Source organism: Moschus berezovskii, chromosome 28 (assembly GCF_049115385.1).
Source record: "Moschus berezovskii isolate FMDL1 chromosome 28, NW_MosBer_1.0, whole genome shotgun sequence".
Taxonomy (NCBI): domain Eukaryota; kingdom Metazoa; phylum Chordata; class Mammalia; order Artiodactyla; family Moschidae; genus Moschus; species Moschus berezovskii.
The window spans coordinates 18,011,613-18,033,503 of NC_142487.1; the positions used below are offsets into that span (position 1 = coordinate 18,011,613).

General features: G+C 50.9%; 1 protein-coding gene across 1 annotated transcript in view; it reads right to left on the reverse strand.

Moving 5' to 3' along the window:
• The window catches only part of MYO5B (myosin VB), a 347,287-nt gene that overhangs the window by 4,629 nt on the left and 320,767 nt on the right, over positions 1-21,891 (reverse strand). The window contains exons 30-38 of the mRNA XM_055417346.2: positions 16,844-17,042; positions 15,292-15,385; positions 13,894-14,037; positions 11,214-11,365; positions 10,427-10,516; positions 8,132-8,282; positions 6,413-6,698; positions 5,314-5,488; positions 3,365-3,445 (exon numbers count right to left, since the gene is read on the reverse strand). Of these exons, the coding sequence (XP_055273321.2) occupies positions 3,365-3,445; positions 5,314-5,488; positions 6,413-6,698; positions 8,132-8,282; positions 10,427-10,516; positions 11,214-11,365; positions 13,894-14,037; positions 15,292-15,385; positions 16,844-17,042 (1,372 nt within the window). The remainder of the gene's footprint in view (positions 1-3,364; positions 3,446-5,313; positions 5,489-6,412; positions 6,699-8,131; positions 8,283-10,426; positions 10,517-11,213; positions 11,366-13,893; positions 14,038-15,291; positions 15,386-16,843; positions 17,043-21,891) is intronic.

Here is a 21,891-nt window from a genome sequence, read left to right on the forward strand (position 1 = left end):
GCACCATTATTGCTTTCAGTTCAGTTCAGTTCAGTCGCTCAGTCGTGTCCGACTCTTTGCGACCCCATGAATCACAGCACGCCAGGCCTCCCTGTCCATCACCAACTCCCGGAGTTCACTCAAACTCATGTCCATCGAGTCGGTGATGCCATCCAGCCATCTCATTCTCGGTTGTCCCCTTCTCCTCCCGCCCCCAACCTTTCCCAGCATCAGAGTCTTTTCCAGTGAGTCAACTCATCGCATGAGGTGGCCAAAGTATTGCAGTTTCAGCTTTAGCATCAGTCCTTCCAATGAACACCCAGGATTGATCTCCTTTAGAATGGACTGGTTGGATCTCCTTGCAGTCCAAGGGACTCTCAAGAGTCTTCTCCAGCACCACAGTTCAAAAACATCAATTCTTCGGCGATCAGCTTTCTTCACAGTCCAACTCTCACATCCATACATGACCACAGGAAAAACCATAGCCTTGACTAGATGGACCTTGGTTGGCAAAGTAATGTCTCTGCTTTTTAATATGCTATCTAGGTTGGTCATAACTTTCCTTCCAAGGAGTAAGCATCTTTTAATTTCCTGTCTGCAATCAGCATCATTGCTTTAGATAGTGATATTTTGATATTCTGTAACCTTCTAGAGGTTTCATCATTTGCCCTTTAGAGAAGACAAGGGATATTTATCTGCTAAGTGAATCCGGTGTGTGGATGTTACATTGACTCTAATACTCACAGCATCTCTATTATGCCTTGAAGTGAGGGGTGAGGTCAATAAATAGGCAATGCAGTAGCCTTTGAAATGTGCTAGGAAACAGGGTGTTTAGAATGAAATCGGCATGAATGTAGGACTGTGACATGCTTCTAAGAAGGCAGAAGAACCTGTAGAGTTCAACGTGGGTAAGGAAAACACTTTAAATTTCCAGGTGTCAAGTTTAAAAACACCTGTGAGGTTTGGTATCTTGAAAGATGGGTCAAATTTATAAAGTAATTTTAACAGTTTGAAAAAGTAGTTTGAAATGATAGGAAAAGAAGTTCAGAAAAGTCAAGGACATTTAAGGATGAATAAGCAGCTTCACTAACTTAAGATACCATAGGGCGGCTTTCATGGCAGAGCAGTCTCTCCAGGAGTGTTGCTAGCTCAGCACTCAGCTGGCTCCAAGCTTTGCTGCATTTATCATTACAAAGCCATCACACAGCATGAGAAAATGTGCATAAAATGTAAAATGGCAAGAGGCTCTTAAAATTTTTTCATAGCACTTAAGACCCTTTAATTTCTCTACCTTACTCAGAGTTATCAGTAGGCTCTGCACTTTAAAGGGTTTGAAGAAATTGTGAAGGATTTAAAGGAGAGTATAAAAATGGAACAGATAAGTAAAGTTAATAATACCTATACTACAGTTCAGGAGCGAAAGGTACATATAGATTTATTTAAAATTCACAGGGTAGTCATTTCACAGGAATCATTCTTACACATCAGCATATTTTGTCCTAGCAAATGGTTTGCAAAAGCAACTTGTATTTATCCGACATAAGGTTCAAGTACGGGAGGATGGCATGATCCGTCCCAGCCTTTCCTCTGAGCACTGTGTAGGAAGAAACAAAACTAAAACCCTAGCTGGCAAACACACAGACGCACACACAACATTTTTTGACAGAATTGATGGACTTGATAATTGACTGCTAAGGATGACTCAGAAACTCACTGTATGTGTCTCCAGAGACTATCTGACCAACTTCCACTGCCTTTTTCCTACTACCTTAAACCCCAAGTGTGATTTGGCTCATATTCTTTGACCTTTGGCTTGAACCCTCTTCTCATATACAGTGCAAATTTATAAGCAGTTATAGAGAGTTCCCTCTGATGTGTGTCTCAGATATCTAAAAGCAAAAAAAGGCTTTCTAATAAATACATACTCTGCTCTGTGTAAATTCTCAGCTCTCCGTAAAAACAGTGGCATGTCAGAGAACTCAATGGCTTCTGTCATCAGTCATTTCAGCAGCTGATGATATAACATCCATGGAGGTGACTCTCTGCCTGGTTCTCTCTGACCCAAATCTTTAACAACCACTGGATTTCCCACTGCCCTTAACAGAACAAGCTTCCATCTGACTGGCACCTTCCCCTGACCTTCAGCCTTTCTTCTCTACTTACACATGATGCTCAAGGTAATTTATTCTTTTCTGCTTTCCCTGCCTCCTCCTCTAATCACTTTCTCCCATTTCTTTTTATCCTGGATAAGGACTGACAGTTACTTCACTGGCTGAAGAGACAGTTTAAAAGTTTGACAAAGTACTGTGTCTCCTCAGGGTGCTCCCACCTGTACTGATGGGAGGAGTGTTCACCGTTTTTGGGCTAATCTTGACGTTACTCATCCTTCAGATGCTGTCAGCTAGGCACTCAGCACAGGTCACTGAGGGCTCAGCTTAGGAAGCTCATCTTTAGGCAAACATTCCCAAATTCTTAAGACAGATTTAAATAAACATTTCCCTTAATATGCTTGCTTTCAAGAATGTTCCTAAGGGTAAATATCGTAAGTCTTTTAAGAGTCAAGATTTAAGAGCTCTTTTTTTTTTTCCCCTTAAAACAGTATTTCTTAGGACTTCCCGGGTGGTCCACTGGTTAAGAATTTGCACTGCAATGCTGCGGATGCAGGTTTGATCCCTGGTCGGGGAACTAAGATCCCGCACGCCACAGAGCAACTAAGCCTACAAACCGAAACCAGAGAGTTCATGAGCTGCAAGGAAAGATCCTGAATGACACAACAGAGATCCTACATGCCGCAACTAAGACCCAACAAAGCCAAATAAACAAACATTCAAAACAAAACAAAAGAGTATTTCTTAGTTTCATTTATGGGTAGGGTTGATATTCTGCTTACTTTCACTTTGTGTTATAGTTTAGCAACTTGCTAGTGGTAAATGGGGGCTTCCATGGTGGCTCAGATGGTAAAGAATCTACCTACAAAGCAGAAGATCCAGGTTTGATCCCTAGGTTGGGAAGATCCCATGGAGAAGGGCATGGCAACCCACCCCAGTATTCTTGCCTGGAAAATCCCATGAACAGAGAAGCCTGGCGGGCTACAGTCCATGGGGTCACAAAGAGTCAGACACGACTGAGTGACTAACACACACACAGTGGTCAATGAAACAATACTTAATGTAAAATCCAAGAGGTAAAGATTATTAAAGTTCAGTCTCCTGTGTATATATGATAAGTTATTTACCAAAGGAGAACACCTAAGAATGTAAGGTCTTCTAGAATATAAGGGAAGCAGTATTTTACTAATAAAGAGAAGTTAGGTTAAACTCTAAACTACCAATTCTTTTGTTTTATCCTAGGGCTTTATAAAATTGATTAGTATTTTAAAACTCACCTGGATTGTTCGTATAAAGGCCACTGTTACCCGTTCTTCAAATTCATTCAGAGGGGTATAAAGGTTCAAAATTTTGACAATCTGTTGGAACAAAAACAAAAGTTTAGCACAGAGCTAAATGAACCTAAAACCACTTTTGAATCTTAAAGAATATATGACATTGGCACCAGAGAACACTTCTCTGTAGGCAAGACCCACAATTCAGGTGCAGCTGGACTAACATTGAGGCATCCACGTTTAGTAAATTAGTGTCCCAAAGCTCTGCCTGGGAGATCTGAGCTCTCTTACCGATTCCTTTCTCCTATATATCTGCCCAACCCTCACCCATGCTCTATGACTTATGAATTAATGAGGATTTTAGGAAACTGTTGGCCTGAAGTCTTCAGCACCTTATCTACTAGGCATTTAAAGGTTTCATTAAGAGTCCTGGGTAGCTTTCCTTTTATAACAAAGGTCTTAACAGCACTTTCCTACCTCTCAGTTCAGTTCAGTTCAGTTCAGTCGCTCAGTCGTGTCCGACTCTCCGCGACCCCATGAATCACAGCACGCCAGGCCTCCCTGTCCATCACCAACTCCCGGAGTTCCACACCCCAAAATCACTTACTAAAGTGCAGGTTTTTCTCCTATCTAAACAGAAGGTAATTTTTTGTGTGGGGGAAGTGGCCTGCCCAGTGGCAGAGCGGTGCCAGGTACAGTCTAGGAATATACTTATGAAAGCAAAATTTTAAGTTTCAAAACTTTCAGTAAACATGTACAGAGGAAGCAGCTTTCTTAAGAGCTTGGTATTTCATCTCTGAGTACCTAATGGAGGTGGTAAGGAAATGTATGTTTACTTGCAATACTGAATTTGGATCCTGCTGTTCTTTAGGTGCTGGGTAGAGAGAAGGTGCATGATTTAATATGGAAAATCCCGATTTCCTCATGCTGGTCTCATTTTGCACCCCCACCCTGTGGTGGGCCCATTTCTAAACAGGCACATTCATGATGGAGGGCAAGGTCACCTATGTGGGGACAGGATTTATCTTTTGACAGATGTAGTACTTCTTGAAAGCAAAAGAAGAGGGGCTGGTAGAGGATGAAATAGATAGCATCACCTAGTCAATGGACATGAACTTGAGCAAACTCTGGGAGATAGCAGGGGACAGAGGAGCCTGATGTGCTGCAGTCCATATGGTCGCAAAGAGTCCAACATGACTTAGTCACTGAATGGAAACAACAAATTATCTCTGCAACTGAGACCCAGTATAAATACAACTTTTGGGGAGGGGAAGGAAAGAAAATTTAAAGTCAGATGCTTACTGACTTTATTTAAAATAATGTAGGGACTTTCCTGGTCGTCCAGTGACTAAGACTCTACACTCCCAATGCGGGGGGCCTGGGTTCTATCCCTGGTCAGGGAACTAGTAGTTCCCACATGCTGCAAATAGGAGTTCGAACGCCACAACTAAAGATCCCTCATGTATTCACTTAAAAAAATTGAAGATCCTGCACGCTGAAACTAAGATCTGGTGCAGCCAATTAAAAAAATACTAAAAAATAAAATAGCACATATGAAGTCTACATGAAAATACGAATGTAATGGAATTATAGTTGTAAAGAAAACAATTTTACGCCAAATGCCAGATGCTGCTGCCAATTTCCGAAAGAATTTTAAATTTTGGGGTAAGAGATATTCCAGAACTCTCTGTAAGTGTTTAAAAACCTTTGTGCCTAAGCTTGGTGGTTTGTGGGTTTGACTACCTGGTCTAAGTGAATAAGAGACCAGAGAGTTACTGGCAGACCAAAGTATCTTTGGTTCATGCAGGAACATCTAATGGACTGAACTTTCAGGGCTGTATCACCGGGGGCAGAAAAAGGCCCAGAGCGGTTTGAAAACAACCTTTGGCAGGAACGGACTTGAAATGAAAGCTGGCCTGGCCCTGAGTCCCTTTGGCTGACAGCGACCGTACCTGCTGGGTGCTGAGGGCGGTGCACAGGGAGCAGATGGCCTCAGCATCCTCAGGGCTTTTCTTCTTTAACTGCAGGAGCTGGGCAGCCTGAATCAGGGGTTCCATGGTCTCAGCGGCTCCGCTCTGGTGCAGGTTTCTTGCCCGAAGCCACTCCTCCAGCTGGCTGATGTTGTACCTTAGACACAGGAAGAGTGCCCTGTGACGCCTGTCCCCCTGCTCCACTGGGACGAGCTCTCCTCGTGGCTTTCTTCCGCAGCCCAGCTGCCATTAGTGTGACCACTCTCCTCTTGATTCTCTCATGTGGGCAAGAGCGTGACAAGTACCTGGCGCTCAGTAACTGTTTGTGGAATGAGTGGGTGCTTAAAACCAAGCCAAGATGAAGGGCCTAAAGTGTCTGGACTAAGTTAATGGGGAAAAGAGGCATTAACTATACTGAATTAAAACAACTTACATTTAACATTCGCAAACATATTTGTACTCCGGTGAGCCGTCATGCCTCTTAAACCATTGATTTTTCTCTCTAACCTCGGAGAAGGCAATGGCAAGCCACTCCAGTACTCTTGCCTAGAAAATCCCATGGATGGAGGAGCCTGATAGGCTGCAGTCCGTGGGGTCGGTAAGGGTTGGACACGACTGAGCAACTTCACTTTCACTTTCACACACTGGAGAAGGAAATGGCAACCCACTCCAGTGTTCTTGCCTGGAGAATCCCAGGGACAGTGGAGCCTGGTGGGCTTCCATCTATGGGGTCACACAGTCGGACACGACTGAAGTGACTTAGCATCAGCAGCAGAGCCGTCATGCCTCTTAAATCATTGATTTTTCTCTCCAACCTAGCCAAATCATATTTACAATCTTTATAAAGTCTGCCAATGTTTGGCCTTTAAACTAATTTGTTTACCAAGCTCACCTCCTCGGTATGTGATGAATTTCATCAACAAATAAAAAAGTGATGGATCTGAGTCACACACTGCCTGTGACAAGGAGGGCCGCTTGGATTTGGGTGTCATTTTCAGAGACAAGTGCCCCCCATGTGTGAGTGGAGCTGGCGTGTGGGGTGTCCCCCCTCCTGGGGGTGGGCTGAGGTGCTTGCACCTACCTGAGCTGCATGCCTGTGCTCCAGGAGCAGACGTCCTTCCGCAGAAGCAGGTTGTTGAGCGTCACTGCGTTGATCATGTAGAAGAGCTGTCTGAACACCTGCAGGATGATCTCGGGGTCCAGGCCCTGGTCACACATGACCGTGTGGAAGGAGTTCATCTGGCGGATGATGGCTTCCAGGCAGTAGGAGTTGTCTCCTTCCGGCATGCTGGAAGTGCGCTTCCGGTAGCCCGTTGGCTTTACCCCGGACAGACCCTGAATGCTCTCGTTCTCCAACATGGCTGACACTGAAAGCGAAGCGCTATTAGAGCAATGGATGTTCCCAAATTAGATCTGCTTCTGGGTCACGCAGATCACACAGGGCTTTGGCCCCGATCCTGCTCAGAGGTGACGCTCAGGAACAAAGAGCATTTGGCATGCGGTTTCTAATGTATTGATCTCTACACTGAGTAAGTTTTCCACATAGAAATCTTGGACTAAACCTGTGGACTAAATCTTTGCTTAAATTTATTGGTGATGGGACATAGGTAAAAGGTAAAACCAACTCAATTCTGTACTGGCTTCTGTGCTGAGCGACCAAAATTTGAGAATTGAGCAATGTGAGTGTAGTCGTGGCCTGGCCACTGACCTGGGCCTGGACCCTGAGATCATCCAACAGTTGTTCAAACAGCTCTACTCTATCAGTCTCTGGCCATGTAAATCTTAAGGTGAGCTGGTCTGCCACAGTTAATGCACAGCACTTAAGTACATGTCAGATTCAGTATTCCTTTTAACCTTCCAACAACTCATTTCCTAGTGAGGAAACTGAAGCATTAAATAATTTGCCCAAGGTCACCCTACCAGGAAGTGGCAGGGCCAGGCTTCAAACCCAGGTCTGTCCAATTCTAGAACTGATGTGATTAACTATCACTTTGTCTGAGTCATGAAATATCCCCAGTTCTCCCTATGTCTGGTGAGAATAAACTGGCTTCTCCTAAGAAGATTCTCAGACAAGGAGGAGGATTTGGAATGAATCTTTTCCCAAGGGATATATTTCTGCCTGGCATGTGGGACCCTGCCCTACTTGGAATTCACTTACAACCCACTTATGCTGTCAGAACTTGGGGAAAACACTGTCCACGTGCTATGGGAGAACCTGCCCAGCCTTTAAGGAGCACACTGAGTCATGCACATGTGTGTTACTTTTCTTTTAACCTAAAAAATAACTGCTCTTATTTTTCAATTCTGATATCATGTCAAGTGCCCAAGTATCCTGCTTTGGACAGAATGTTCAATAAATATTTATTGCATGAGTGTTTACTACTGTGTTCATTTATATCAACATACTTAATTCTTTCCCTTTTCCATGAATAAAGTATATATAGGGGCAAGAGTATTATATCTTTTCACTGTGTATGCATTTATACTTTCTGAACTTATATTTAGTACCTATGGAAATTAGTTTGGGGAAAAAATAATACAGTATATTACAGAAAAAGGAGACAGAGGGAAAGTGATCTGTATTCTCACTACTCAAGTATCACATGCTTTGATGGGTTGATGTTGAAAGTTTCATGACTCTTCTTGAGTAGACGGTATACACCTCCTTAGCTACCTTTTCTGGGAAGAGCCTGGGCTTTCTGGGGGCTGTCCTAAGATAGACAGTTCCCTAAACGGAGGGAGCACTTACCCTCACTTCAGACCCCACGATGAGCGCTGGAGATCTCCAGTGCCAGCTTACCTATCATAGGCTGCAAGAGGCCCTCGGCGATTTTAATGAGCTGCTGGTAGATCTGAATGGAAAGATCGCTCAGCACCTGGCGGTATTCAGTGAGGTCAAAGTTCTTAAGACAGTGCTCATTCTGCTTTGCAGTGTTCTGAGTCATGAAGCCCTGCAGAGGGAGACGGGCGCTCTGCTGAGTGCCAGGCACAGGAAGACCTCCGGGCCTCCAGTCACTTCCAAGGTATCCTACTGTGGGGAGGCTGCTCAGGTTCTGTCTGGTCAGGTGATGTCCTAAAAGACCCTGTCAGTTCTTCCAGTTCTCAAGGATGGCTCTTAAATTTGAAGGCAGAGTCAAAACTTAGCATGACAGAGGACTCGGAAAACTGCTTAATCAAAAGGCTGTGATCATTTGGTCCAAATCCCTGAAGTCTCCCTGAGGCAACAAAGTGCAGGTTGGCAGCAGGTCCCGGGAGGGATCCATGCTTCCTGCATCTTAATCCAGTTCTTGTCCCAATATACCAGGTTACCCTAAAATAGTAAGACTATACACAAGTCCCTGAAGAAGTACCTGGCTCAGAGTGTATGTTTTTACAATGGGAAATTTTATGTAGAGTCTATCATTGAGTATCAGAATTAATGAATGAACCAAGATGATTCCACAGTTATAGCACCATGTCTTCTGAGCTTTCCCTGCTAACTAGATGGAGTAATATGCGAGTTGAGAGAGCTACTAATATCAGAAGAACTCATGTGAACAATATATCTGTATTCAGGCCAAAAGCAATCAAGAGTAGCCGAAAAGTCAGTGTTTTCAAAAGGGTGACTTGTCTCTAGTAATGCCTCTCATACTATGTCAGATCACAAAGCAATTCTTCAAGAAAACAAAAGCAGGCAGAAGAGGGGATAACAAGATAATTGTTGTCTAGGCTATGCAGATCTGGTTACACTGTGGTTCAAGTCTTGTCCCTGGGAATATAAGCACATGCAAGAGTAGCCCAACGGAACAGAATTCTTGGTGCTCCTGAGCCCTGTGTAATGTTCCCTGCAGAGTACAGACAGCATTAGGTCAAGTGGTGACTTTCAGGGAGATAACCTTAAATACAGTTTTCTGGTTAAAGTAAAAGCTTGTGTATAATGTTAGGGTTAGGGAATAGAGGATATCTGGTTTGAAATGAGCCCCATTTCTTCTAATAATAAACACACTATTTCTTTAACATTTAACCCACTCCCTTTCATAATAAAAACAGGTGAAATGAAGTTTCAGATTCTAGGATAGAGATGGAAGTCAAGTCCCATTCCGAGGGCGGAGAGACTGCCTGGCATGGCATGTTCTATCATCCCAGAGAGAACAGTCTTGTGAAAACTTGTTCTGGCACAAAAGATGGAACAAAGCTTTTTGGTGCACCTTACTGAGCTATACTGTGTCTTAGCCTGGGGAGTGTAGAGACTGAGGTTGTGAAAGGAAAGGGAGGAGGCAAGCTGAGAAAGCCCGCAGGGCGTTCAGTGTGAGCGGCATCTGGGTACAAGTTGGGACTCTCACTAGAGAAATGGGGGTGAGACTGAGCTGTATGTTACTAGGTCACTGGGCTGAAGGCAAAGCATGGGAGAAGTTTTTTCAAGGATCAACAGTGGGAATGGTGAGTTTGAGAAAAAGCTGGACCCTAGAGCTCCAGAGCAGAGCAATAAGTGGGGGTGAGGTGGGGCCTCAGGTCAAGGGACTGAATCTGATGAGAAGCACGAAGCTGGGTTTCAGGGCCAGTTTGCACATTTGTAGTTCAGTTACACCTCTCCTCTTCTCTTAGACCACCTCTGTCTTAGAACAGACAAACTGGCCAGCTTCGGAGACAGGCTGACACGCCAGACCACTGAGCTTTCTGCCACTTTCCCAGAAATGGGGCCCTTCCAGGAGTGCTTCAGAAAATTAAGCTCACAGGGTTTTCAGGGAGATTCCTAGAGGGCTCTCAGCTGATGGATGGGTTATGCAAACATCTCCCCACGAATCTTCCCATTCGCTCCAGGGGCCCCCAGGGTCACAGACGTCTGCCTTATTCCTGCTTCAGTGAACAGAGTCTGAGGTCCCAGAGACCTCACGCCCTCTCCTCTGGGCACACGAAGCAGCTCAGGATGACGTGTGGGCAAAACCGAGATGCCTTCAGGACCGACACCTCTCCGCTCTGCCCCTGTTCTGACCTGGGGTCTGAGGCAGAACATGTTTGGCTGCAGCCACGGAAAAGAGGCCCTAACTGCTGAGGAACACGGGGCACCTTGGTGGCGTCCGCGCCCTCCAGGGGCCTGGGTTCACCTCACACTGACCTCATCCCCGCTGTACTGCTTCAAGCAGTGCAGGAGGCGGCAGGCGTTGGACAACCAGAACGAGGTCATCTCAAAGTCCTCGCTGTGTTTCTGTGAAAGAAAAAGATGTGCCTGGTTATGAGGAGGCGGTTCCCATCTGTCCTGACAGCTCCACCTTGCCTTCTCTTACCCAGGAGGCCCCAACCAGGCCTGGTGACAAGCGGACCCTTACTCTTCACAGGCACACAGAAGAAAGCCCTCCCCGTGAGGCTGCCTTCCTGCTCCTCCAGCCCCGGGAGGACACACGACCCTGCCTGGAGGCCCCTGATCAGTGGTGTCCACCCAGCAGGGAGTGGGTGGCGTCTGGGGCCAGTTGTGAGTCTCACTGGAGAAAACTGGACTGCAACGGGGCCATATAGTGCTAGGTCACTGGGCTGAAGGCAGCGCATGGGAGGACCAACCATGAACGGGTGAGCTCTAGATAAAGCTGGACCCCAAGGTCCGGAGCAAAACAGGAAGTGTTCTTATGATGAAGCCAAGGAAGACAGATGAGCCTGACTCCAGAAGCCCTGGGCTCTGCCCTGAGCACTGGGCCAGATGGCCTGGCCGGTTCTTAACTGTCTGGGGTCCAGCACAGGGGGACCTGGGGAGCACGCAGCGAAATGCCCTGGGGGGCCCGTCTGTCTAGAGATCAGGCGGCATTTCCCTTCAGAGCTGCAGATTCTGGGGAACTTGCAACTGAGGCGACAGTGAGCTGCCGTGTTCACCCAGCTCCCCACAAGACCAGCACTGGGGCCTGGACACTGACCTTGAGGACCTTCTTGATGCCATTGATGGTGGAGGTCAGCAGGGAGTGCACCTTGAGGTCGTCGTTCACGTAGTCCGCGTGCCGGATGCACATGTACAGGATGTAGGCTGGGAGGCAGGGCACCGCGCCCGCCAGCGCCTGTGGTTTCAGCTCTGCCAACAACAGACAGCAATGATTAGCTCGACAGCAGACGCTGCCCGATGCGCAGGGGTATAAGAATCCTGGTCCCCCATACAAACAGTCTCTCCAGATTCCTGGGGCTCCTCGGGGTCGGGGGGTGCAGGGCGCAGCGGAGTAGGGGAGAAGATGCCCTGGATAAACACACATTCCTTTGGACCCTGTCTACCAGTATTTCAGAAATGCGTTAAAAAACCCCAAACAAACAACAAACATGTTCCTAAGTGTTTAAAATAGGGTTGTCATGCCTTGTCCTTACAGCACAGAGGAAGAGAATCCCCGTGAGCAGGGCCGGGGCTGGGGAGCTCCCTGACCAAGTTTACACACAGGCCACGGTCCTTGCCAAGAAGGGGCCCACGGCCAGAGGCTGGCTTAAGACAGGAACAGGCTCCCTGACCAGGGGACTGGGGCAAGGGCCCCCTAGGCCTCTGCACCAGTACTTCCTGCTGTGGACACAGCGGGCTCCTCAGCAGCAAGAAGTCGAGGCTTGGTCCCAAAGACAGAGCCCATGGGCCAGGGGTTGGGCAAGCTGGAGAAACCTCTAGCCCATCTGGTCTTCCGTTCAGCAACCTCACGGCCGCAGTTGCCTACACTTTGCCAGAAGCGGCAGCTCAAGCAGGCCTTGACTGGCCCCATCCACCGCCCCGCTGCTTGACAACCATCTCACCAACCTCCCTCGTGGCCAGCGCTAACCGAGTTGCAGTCAGGAGAAGCTGCTACCCCCGCTCCCCCCTGCCCCCTGGGCTGTGTGTCCCAGCAGGACCAGAAGGGGCTGGTGAGCCTGCCTGTGAACCGCAGACTCCTGCTCGGCCTCTCGGTCCTTTCCTGCCAAAGCCCTCGGAAGACTAGGGAGAAGCTGTCAGACTGCTTGCCATTCCAGAGGAAGTTCAGGGAGGCACAGACCAGGCTGAGAGCAAGGGGTGCTGGTAGGACCCGGAGGAGGAGGAGAAGGAGGAAAGAACCAGGGACCGGCAAGGTGGAAAGGCAAGCATGAGGCCCAGGCACAAGACCCCAGGCCTCAGATCCCAAGCGTGCTGACTGCGGCCCCAGTCCTCACCCCACATCCCTGTTACCTCCACCCCCAACCTCCACCTCATCCAGGTCCCACGAGCCCCTCAAAGCAATGAGGGAGGCCGCCTCCCCTCCACCAGCAGGTGGGCCAGGGGAAGGAAGGGGTAACATCCTTAGATCTTCCACCAGGGAGTCCAGGGTCAGGGTTCGGCATAGGATGCCAGCATCTCCAGAGGGTACTTGACCTCAAATATACACCTACAGGCCATAATGCTCTGATACCTGGTTAACATTTGGGCATCTCATAGGCTTCACAGATGACTGCAGAGTGGCCCTTGGCTCTAATTAGAAAGCCAATAACATTTTTCCAGAAAAAAAAAAAAGTGCTTTTTTTAAGACCCAGACTTCTAATCTAAACCTTTTGGATTCAAGCCTGACCTCTATGCAGACTGCAAATAGCTTCTCCTGCCTTGGAACTTTCCAGTGTGATTTGGGATCTTGCAGCAGCTAAATGGCAGCGTCTTGGGGGTGGGGACCATGGCACTACTTTTCGTCATCATCCACAGGACAGCCAGCACTGGGCACCTGAGCTGCCGTCAGTGAAATCCTCCCCCAGTTCGTTTGGGAAGTGGTTTAGAGGGAAGGTGGCCGAGTGCCGCGTGCAGGCCTGGGGCCACCTGAGTGATGAGCGTGGGGAGCTGCCCGTCGGCTGGCACAAGCAGCCAGCATTGTTCCCTCCACCAGTATTATTCGGTTTCACTCTGTGCTGTGAGCCCTGAGTTTCATTCATCGGAGATTAAAGGTTCTTTCCTAACAGCATTTGAACAAGACACAGTCTGTTTAAGGAGAACTTACGTCACATTTAGTTGTCAGGCAATTGTAGTGGTGGTAGGGGAAATTAACCTTTGTAAAAAGAGCAAAATACTCAGCTACTACAAACACCCCAAACAAAGAGCTGAACCAAAACCTGTGCCAGGCTGAAAACACGCCCCGTTCTTCCATCTCTTTGAGTTCCTCACACTTGAACAATTCAACACAGCACTTTCACCTCTGTCATATTTCAAGTCTTACAGATGGGAGAACTCAGGCACCAGAGAGGGGACCAGCAGTTTGGGGGCCAGAGAACCAGGCCTCCAAAGACACCTTGGTTCAGGCCCAGGCTCTCCCTGCTGGCCCTGCAGGCGGCTGCTAACGTGGGCTGGGCCCAGAGCAGGACGTCAGGCCTGTTGAAGCCAGGTGGGGGTGTGAGACCAGAGGGCTCGTAGCTGGTACAACTGGCAAACCAGGCCCAGGGTGGCAAGGAAAGCAGCTCCCAAGAGCCCTGTGGGCGCCCCCCGCCACACACTCTGGGGGCAGCCCACACACTAACCCCAGCATCAGCCTCACCTGGGAGCTTGTCAGAAACGCAGCAGCTCCAGGGGGCAGGTGAAAGCGGGTGGGGGTGTCCGTGGGGTGCGGGTTGTGCAGGAGGGGGACAGGAGGCGGGGCTGACCTGTCACCAGATTCCGAATGAGCAGGGCCTCGTCCTCCCTGTGGTACTCCAGCATGCCCTGGAAGTCCTTCTCCTTCCGCTGCACAGTAACCTGCCTGTTGAGCTCGTGCCGCTTCCTCTCGCTCTGGGCCAAGGCTTGGGCAGCTGAGCAGGGCAGAGGGACGGAGCACGAACTGAGAGATCTCCAGGCTCAGGCCCGGGGACCTGGCATCTTGGGTGGGCAGGGTTCGGGCCAGGGTCTGGGCCCCAGGGTTCTGGGTTCGCTGGGTTCCCACACTCCGTACATGGTCTGCCCTGCAGCCTGGGTCACGCGTGTGACAAGGAGACCTGAGCACTGGATCCACTCAGGAGAGGGGCCGGGAAACACCCACACGGCAGAGGGCGGGCTGTGGACCAGAGAACTTGGGAAGGATGCAGGCGCAGGTTGTACAACCATTCTGCTCTCAGGGGCTGCTTCTCCCAGCTTCCCCCAGCGGTGAGAAAGGTGGGAGGGGAGGAGGGAAGGAGAAGGGAAGAGGGAGGGTGAAGGGCAGGAGGAGGAAGGGAGAGAAGAAAAAGTCCGAGTGACTGGGAGGCTGAGAAGTCTAGGAACAGAAAAGAGAAATCCAAAGATGGGGGCACGCGGGGTACGGGGGGTGACAGCTCAAGGCTGAACAGGACACGGTCCTGCCCTCCTAGAGCCTAGCGGGTGATTAAACAAACTGACACCTGGATGGGAACGTGCCTGGTAGGCACGTGGCGTCAGGACAGTGAACGAGGGGACTGGAACCCTGAGCACGCAATCCTGAGCTGAGGTGGCAGGAGTGGAGGGGGGGGTGCATCCCAGGTGGTGAGGGGACCAGAGGAGGGTTCCCAGAAAGGTGGGACGTGCAAAGAGGGGTGGAGAGTGATATGATCAGACCTACAGCAGGGAGTCAGAGAAAGAACATTCTGGGTGTTTCTGGAAGATCCACTGAAATCTCTGCCTGACCCCTCTGGGCCAGATGTCAGGTGAGACGTTTACCCAGGGAACTGGCCTCTATCCGTGTCTACTAGAGCATGGAGGGGGGGCCCCCGTGGTTTCGGGCTTCATGTTACAGAGCGATCTTTTGAACCAGAAAGTTTTGCCTTCCAGTTTAGCCCTTCGAAGGCGGGTCTGTGGGGCAGCTTTCCCTTCCCGCACAGCTTGGAGTCAGCACCTGAACACTTGCTAAGTTCGTGTTTGTGGGTGGATTCCAGCAAAATGAGACCGGGCGAGCTCCTGGGGTCTGCATGTCTGCGAGTCTGTCACTGGGCGGGGGCAGCAGCACGTGGAATGACGTGTCTGGGGCAGGCAGGCAGGCCGCTCCCCGAGGGGGGCTGAGCACACCTGTGCCTCAGGACACACTCACACACCTACTCACCGCACTCACACCCTACCTTCCAGGTCCTGGACCTTCTTCATGTAAATCTTCAGTTGCTTTTTGAGCTTCCTCTCGTTCTTCTCCAGCTTCTCAACTAACTCTTTAAGGTCCTAAAAGCAGAAGGAAGCAGTGTGATTGGAACACATCTAATCCCGCCCTGGAGGGTGGGGCGGAGGGGGGTGGGGGTGGTGGTCCTGGCACCCAGTGAGCCAGGCCGCCAACGAGGAGGCCAGGCTCCGGCTCCAGTAGGAGTCCCCCCACCTCCCACCCCCGCTGCTCCCCGGTCTGGACCCACAAAGCAGGGGATGGGTCACAGCGTTCTCTCAGTCTAGATGGCAGTCTCCTCCCTGCTCAGGCCGCCTGGCGCCCTGCCTGAGCCACAGTCCTCTAGGCCTCGCCTCCTCTGGTGTCACAGCAACCCCTTGGAGACCCTCAGCCTCCGGGTCCCCAGGTGCGTGGGCGGTGCCCTGGGGAGGGAACGGACAGATGGAAGGCAAGAGAAAGCCTTGGAGCGGCATCCGCTGGACAAGCCCGCAGGCCAGCGAGGTTACCTGGGGCCCAGAAGCAAAACAGGCCCTTGGCTGGGGCCCCTCAGAGGCCGCCAGATTCCTAGCAGCCACGGCCCCAGGGGGGAATCAGCGCCTGGGACCCAGCGCTGCATTAACGTCACCCTGTCCCCACAGGGAGCTCCGTGACCATTACGGACTCTGTGACACAACAGCGATGCGACGGTGGCGCCTTGGAAGACATCCGGGCTCCTCCCTCCTCCTCCTCTCTGCCCATCGGCAGGGGCGGCACCCCCTTTCATGCCTCCTGCCTCATTTCGAGCCTCCCCCACAACGCTTTTTCTGTAATATTCGTTACTCCCACGTAGAATCGGGTTTTTGGAAACACCGTCTCATTTCTCCTCCTCTCTCTGTTCCGCCTTGCTTCCCCCAGGCGCCTGAGATCTCTGAGAACACAGACTCATTTCTCTGGCCTTTGCCCCGGCTCATTCGATGACTGCCTGCCAGGACAGCCACCGACTACTCCCCTCACTGCCCCTCCGAGCAAGAGCGGGGAGTCCGTCCCCACCACTCAATCTGCCCAGAGCTGCCCTGGTCCACAGAAGGTGGCGGAAGTGACCCTGGGCCAGTTCTGGAACTAGATCTTAGGAGGCCCCCTCATCCTCTCGGAAGTCAGCTGCCACATAAAGGGCAGAGCAGACCCCGGGAGGGGAACTGAGGCCTCAGACCTGGGACTGTGGGGGCCTTGCATCCTCCGGCCCCCTCCAACCACAGTGGAGCAGAGACGAGCCACCCCCACTGGGCCCTGCCAGAATTCCTGACCTGCATGACCTGAAAGCTCTTTCAGAAGGGCTGCTAAATTTTCAGGAGGCCAGTTACATGTTAACAGACAAACAAAACACCTCCACATTTTTGCTGATGGGAGAGTTCTAGACTCTCCCTGTTCCTGCCATAGGGCCAAAGACATGAACCTTGTCTGCCTGGTGAAAGGCCACCGCTGGTCCCCTTTGCTTTGAGAACGTGATCTCCCAGGGCTGGGCCCCGCGTGGTGCGGGGACTCACCAGGTTCTCGTTGGTGAGCCGGGACATCTCCTGTTGGATGCCGAACTCCACCTGGGCCTCTGGGGAGAGCAGCAGGGTCTGGCAGAAGGTCTGCTGCTGCCTGTCCATCTCTTCCTTCAGGGCCTCCAGCTGGGCCTTGAGACTGTCTACCTCCTCCTCGTGCTCGCGGCTCTGGGCCTGCAGCTGGGCCTCCAGCAACCTGCACCCAGAGGAAGGAGAACAGATGACAGGGAGGCTGGAGTCTGCGCCCCCAGACAGGGGCCACAGAGCGACACGTGACGGGGGGCAGCCGGGCAGGGACACAGCAGCAGCAGCAATTGCATGAGACCCATGGGGGACGGACATGGGGTGGGGGGTGGGAAGCAGAGCCGCGGGGCTGGGCAGGCAAGCAGGCCAGCCTTCCTCTTGCAGGACAGGGAATCAAGGTCCAACACAGCACCCCTGACTTCAGGCCTCTCTCACCACCACTCTCATCCCTTCATCCTTCGCTCCTGAGCAGTCTGCTGGTCTGGGGTTGAGAGACTGTCTCCGTGTCAAGAGATCAGCAGAAATACATGTCTTAGAGCATCTTTCCAATAAAAGCATCCATATCTGCCCCGGAGTTCACAAGAATCTCCTCGCTAAGACAAAACTCTGGCAGACAGAACTAATTGTATTACTTGCATATCTCCCCTTTAGAAGGTTCTCTGCAAGTTTGAGAAAGGCAAAATATTAGATCTGTTTTTATTTTTAAATTATTTTTATTTATTTTAATCTTTTTATTTACCTAACCACTATGACTGCCCCCTGCCCCCGCCACTTCATCTCTGGCCTTTTATACACATTTTTCACAGTCCAAACAGAAGCTAAGACTAATTGCAAACAATCAGGGGGAGGTTTAAGATCCACTGCCGTCACGACAAGTGGCAGAAACACCTTGAGAAGATCTGGGGAAGGTTAGGAAGAAGTTTTGGGAGACAGTTGGGGCAATTCTGGGAGACCCCCATTTCATCTGCAAGGCCAGGAATTAATTAAGGAAGGCTCTGAAGCAGCGTCCTCGTTAAGAGGTTAATGGCTGATTTTGTGACTATGGTGCTATCTTCCCGGGCTTAACGATTTAAAGAAACTTTCATCAAATGCTTCCTGACTGGGGTTGTCTTCTTCCTGGGATGCAGATAAAGATGGTGACCGGAAGTACCAGGTGGTTCTGCTATTTCTGCTGTCAGTCTGGGAAGTGCTAATGGCCCCAAGCGGGGAGGGAGCAAGAGACAGGGGAACGTCTCCACTCTAAGGTCCCAGGTGGATGGAGCCGCATGTCCGGCAGCTCCACAGCAGCACCGGGGGCGGCACTAGGCTCTGGGGACCAGCTCAGCAAAGGGACACAAATGAATGAAGGGATGGCGGTGGGATGACCGAGCCCCTCACTCGTCACCAAAGGAAAGCAATAATGAGGGTTTTGTGGAAAATAATTTGGCAATTAAGCCAGCACTTTTAGGGGACACACAATACTTAGATAACATCCGATCCTGGCTTACGATACACTGAAAGTAATCACCAGCAAGCTATAAATTTAATGAGAGAAATAAGACTGGAACACTCGGGATCTAGGAACTCTACCCAAAAGATCAGTTCCCGCTTTGTGCTGTGAGTGAGCTTACTGCCAGGGTTCTGTGCAAGGTCTGAGAACCGCTGCCCCAGCCCCACGCTGGCCACCTCATCTGGCAGGTGAGACCACTAGACCCGAGGCAGGTCTGAGGCCATGTCCCAGGGCAGGTCGGGCAGGCGTCCTGATGCACCATCAGGCTGCGCCGCCTTCGCTTGACTCATAAATTCATTACGTATCAAAGCACATCCAGTTCCCACTCCCAACCCAAAATAAAGCAAACATCTAGATGGGGCAGGAATTTGATCTTACTCCAAAACAGCCGTTATAACACAAGCAGCTGCTGCTGCTAAGTCACTTCAGTCACTCAGTATTTATTCTGAGCTTCCTCCTCGCCTCCAGGGGTACAGAGTGCTTCACCTGCATCTATTCCTGACCACCAGCTGAGGAGGAAGGTCTGATTCTGATCCACATTCTACCAGTGAGAAAATGGAGCCAGACGTCACGTGGCTCACAGGTGGGGCCAAGGTCTAACCCACAGCCAGGACACACATGGCCGCAAGAGCCAGCCGACCTGAACTTTCTTTTGCCAATAACAGAGGCACTGTTCCAATAACAGAGGTGCTGTTCCAGGACCTCCGTGATGTCCGAGGCAGGGGGAACTCGGGAGACGGCGCTCGAGGCCCTAGGCTCCTGGCCCAGCTCTGCCAGCATCAGGCCAAGGATGCCGGCATGACCCTCACCCCACTTCACTGAGCCTGTTTTCTCTTCTGGGGAACAAGCCTGAGGACCTCTGCCCCCTCTACTGTTGGAAGTCTCAGAAGCATGATGCTGTGCCAAAGCCCTGAGCAGCCAGGTGCTGGCAGCAGATGCGGGACATGATGGTCAGGCTGTACTGCTTCTGTTGTTGCTCTGTTGCTAAGTCATGTCTGCCTCTTTGTGAACCTGTGCTCTGCAGCACCTCCTGTCCTCCCTGTCCCTCACTATTTTCTGGAGTTTGCCCAAATTCATGTCCATTGAGTCAGTGATGCCATCCAACCATCTCATCCTCTGCCACCCTCTTCTCCTCCTGCCTTCAATCTTTCCCAGCATCAGGGTCTTTTCCAGTGAGTTGGCTTTTCACATCAGCTCAATGCAGTCACTCAATCAAGTCTGACTCTTTGCGACCCCATGGACTGCAGCACACCAGACTTCCCTGTCCATCACCAGCTCCCGGAGTTTACCCAAACTCATGGCCATCGAGTCAGTGATGCCATCCAACCATCTCATCCTCTGTCACCCCCTTCTCCTCCCGCCTTCAATCTTTCCCAGCATCCGGGTCTTTTCCAATGAGTCAGCTCTTTGTGTTAGGTGGCCAAAACATTGGAGCTTCAGCTTCAGTATCAGGTCTTCCAATGAATATTCAGGACTGATTTCCTATAGGATTGACCAGTTTGATCTCCTTGCTGTCCAAGGGACTCTTAAGAGTCTTCTCCAACACCACAGTTCAAAAGCACCAATTCTTCGGTGCTCAGCTTTCTTTACAGTCCAACTCTCACATCCATACATGACTACTGGAAAAACCATAGCTTTGACTAACACAGACCTTTGTTGGCAAAGCGATGTCTTTGCTTATTTAATTATGCTGTCTAGGTTTGTCTAATCCCTGTGCTAGGCTGCTCCCCCAGGGCTGATGACCGAAGGGCCGGATTCGGACTCTGGTAGCAAATGGAACCAGGTTCACATTCTGGATCTTCCATGCAGGCAGCAAGTTCCTCACTCCCTGCAAGCCCCAGTGTCCTTACCCCACAGGCATGAGGTCAGACACGCTGACGCCACAGCACACGGGGGCCGGGCCGCTCAGCTCTAGTGAGTGCCAAGCAGTTAGCAGGATGGGGACCATCACGTGTGCTGGAGGGTAGGCTGCCGGGAGCTGGGCCAGCAGCACAGATGCCGCCGGGGCTCTGGGCTACTCTGCACGCGGGATGGTCAAAATGGAGCATGTAAGCAGCACAGACTCAGGAAATCCCAGAATGAAATTTCCACCGTTCTAGAGAGCTGAGAGCCTGCTAACCAGGTTAACTAACCCCGTCTGTTCCTTCACCCACAGAGTGAGGGAGCTGGGCCAGGTGGTTTTCAAGATTCCAGTGAGCCATCAAGAGCTATCGTCTTGATGCAAACAAGCAGCCTTCACACAAAGTGACAGTCGGCGATGCAAGGGGCTTCCCTCCGACACTCCTCCCTGCCCTGCCCCCATGAACTGTACCCTTGCATCCCTTCCAGCTGAAAAATAATCAAGCATAGACACGAGCAGGCAGAACAGCAGACACAGGAAGAAAGACACACGTTTGACCTGGCAACTTGCTTTAGGCCTTGGTAGGCCAAGCCGAGCTCTCCATCTTCATTCAAGTAGCCCCAATCCTCAGTCTTGCTAGAAATAAAGGACAGAAAAACAGGATATCCAGTGTAGATGGGGGAGAGAGAGAGAGGGCAGCAAAGCGCTGGGGAAAGGGAAACAAGGGCAGCCAGGCTTGCAAAGGCAGGAGGGAGGGTTCCAGAATGCCCAGTCCCTCTCCTACCCCCCTCACACCACCAGCATCTGGGCTCCTGCAAACATCATCTCCCTCCAGTCTCCCAGCTTCTGGTCACTGTCCTGAGAGTGGACTCCTGCACCCTCCTGTGGGGCCTCTGACTGCCCCAGGCCGGAAGGCACACTGCTGAAGGCAGAGCAAGAGGGTGAACTTGTTCTGATGACTCTGTGAACTGCAGCAGCACAGCTCGGTGGAGACATTTACCTGGGCTCCCTCATCACCCCTTCCTCTACCAGAGTGACCAAGAAAAGCAAGCACGAGTTGGGGAGGGCAGGCAACAGGGCAGGGAGGAGAGGATCCGCGCAGGGTGGACGGTGCAGGTGATGACCATGGGCTGACTGTGTGGGGTCGGGGTGGTGGCCTCCCGGGTGTCAGATCCACAGGGCCACAGCCACGGGGACCCCTGGCTCTGTGAGGACAGGGGAGGAGATGACCTATCCTGCCTGTGTGTCAGCGTGTGCCCCCCTTCCTGTCACTTCTCAAGGGCACAAAAGTATTAACTCAACTCCTGCACTCCCTGCAGTCTGGTATCAAGAAACAGCTAACAGCAACTTTGCGACTGGCATCGTGAGTAGTGAACTTTCTCCCATTGACCTTGGGACCGTACTGCATTGCTCCAGTTTACTCAACTGGAAAAGCAGGAGGGCAATGCCTCTGACTTTCTAGCTCTTTTGCCCTCTCCGTGTGCCCTGAGTTTTCCCAATGCTGGCCATGCAGCTCCGAGAAGGGAGGCATGTGTCACAGACTCCCCCAGTATGGACTGCCCAGCCCTGCCCAGCCCAGGGCCCGCAAGAGACCCTCAAAGGCCAGCAGGACCGGGTGGTGGGCAGCAGGCAGAGCCCTGCTGCCCCCATCCAACTTTGGCTCCTCCATCCTTGCTCCCAGAGGCCTCTGCT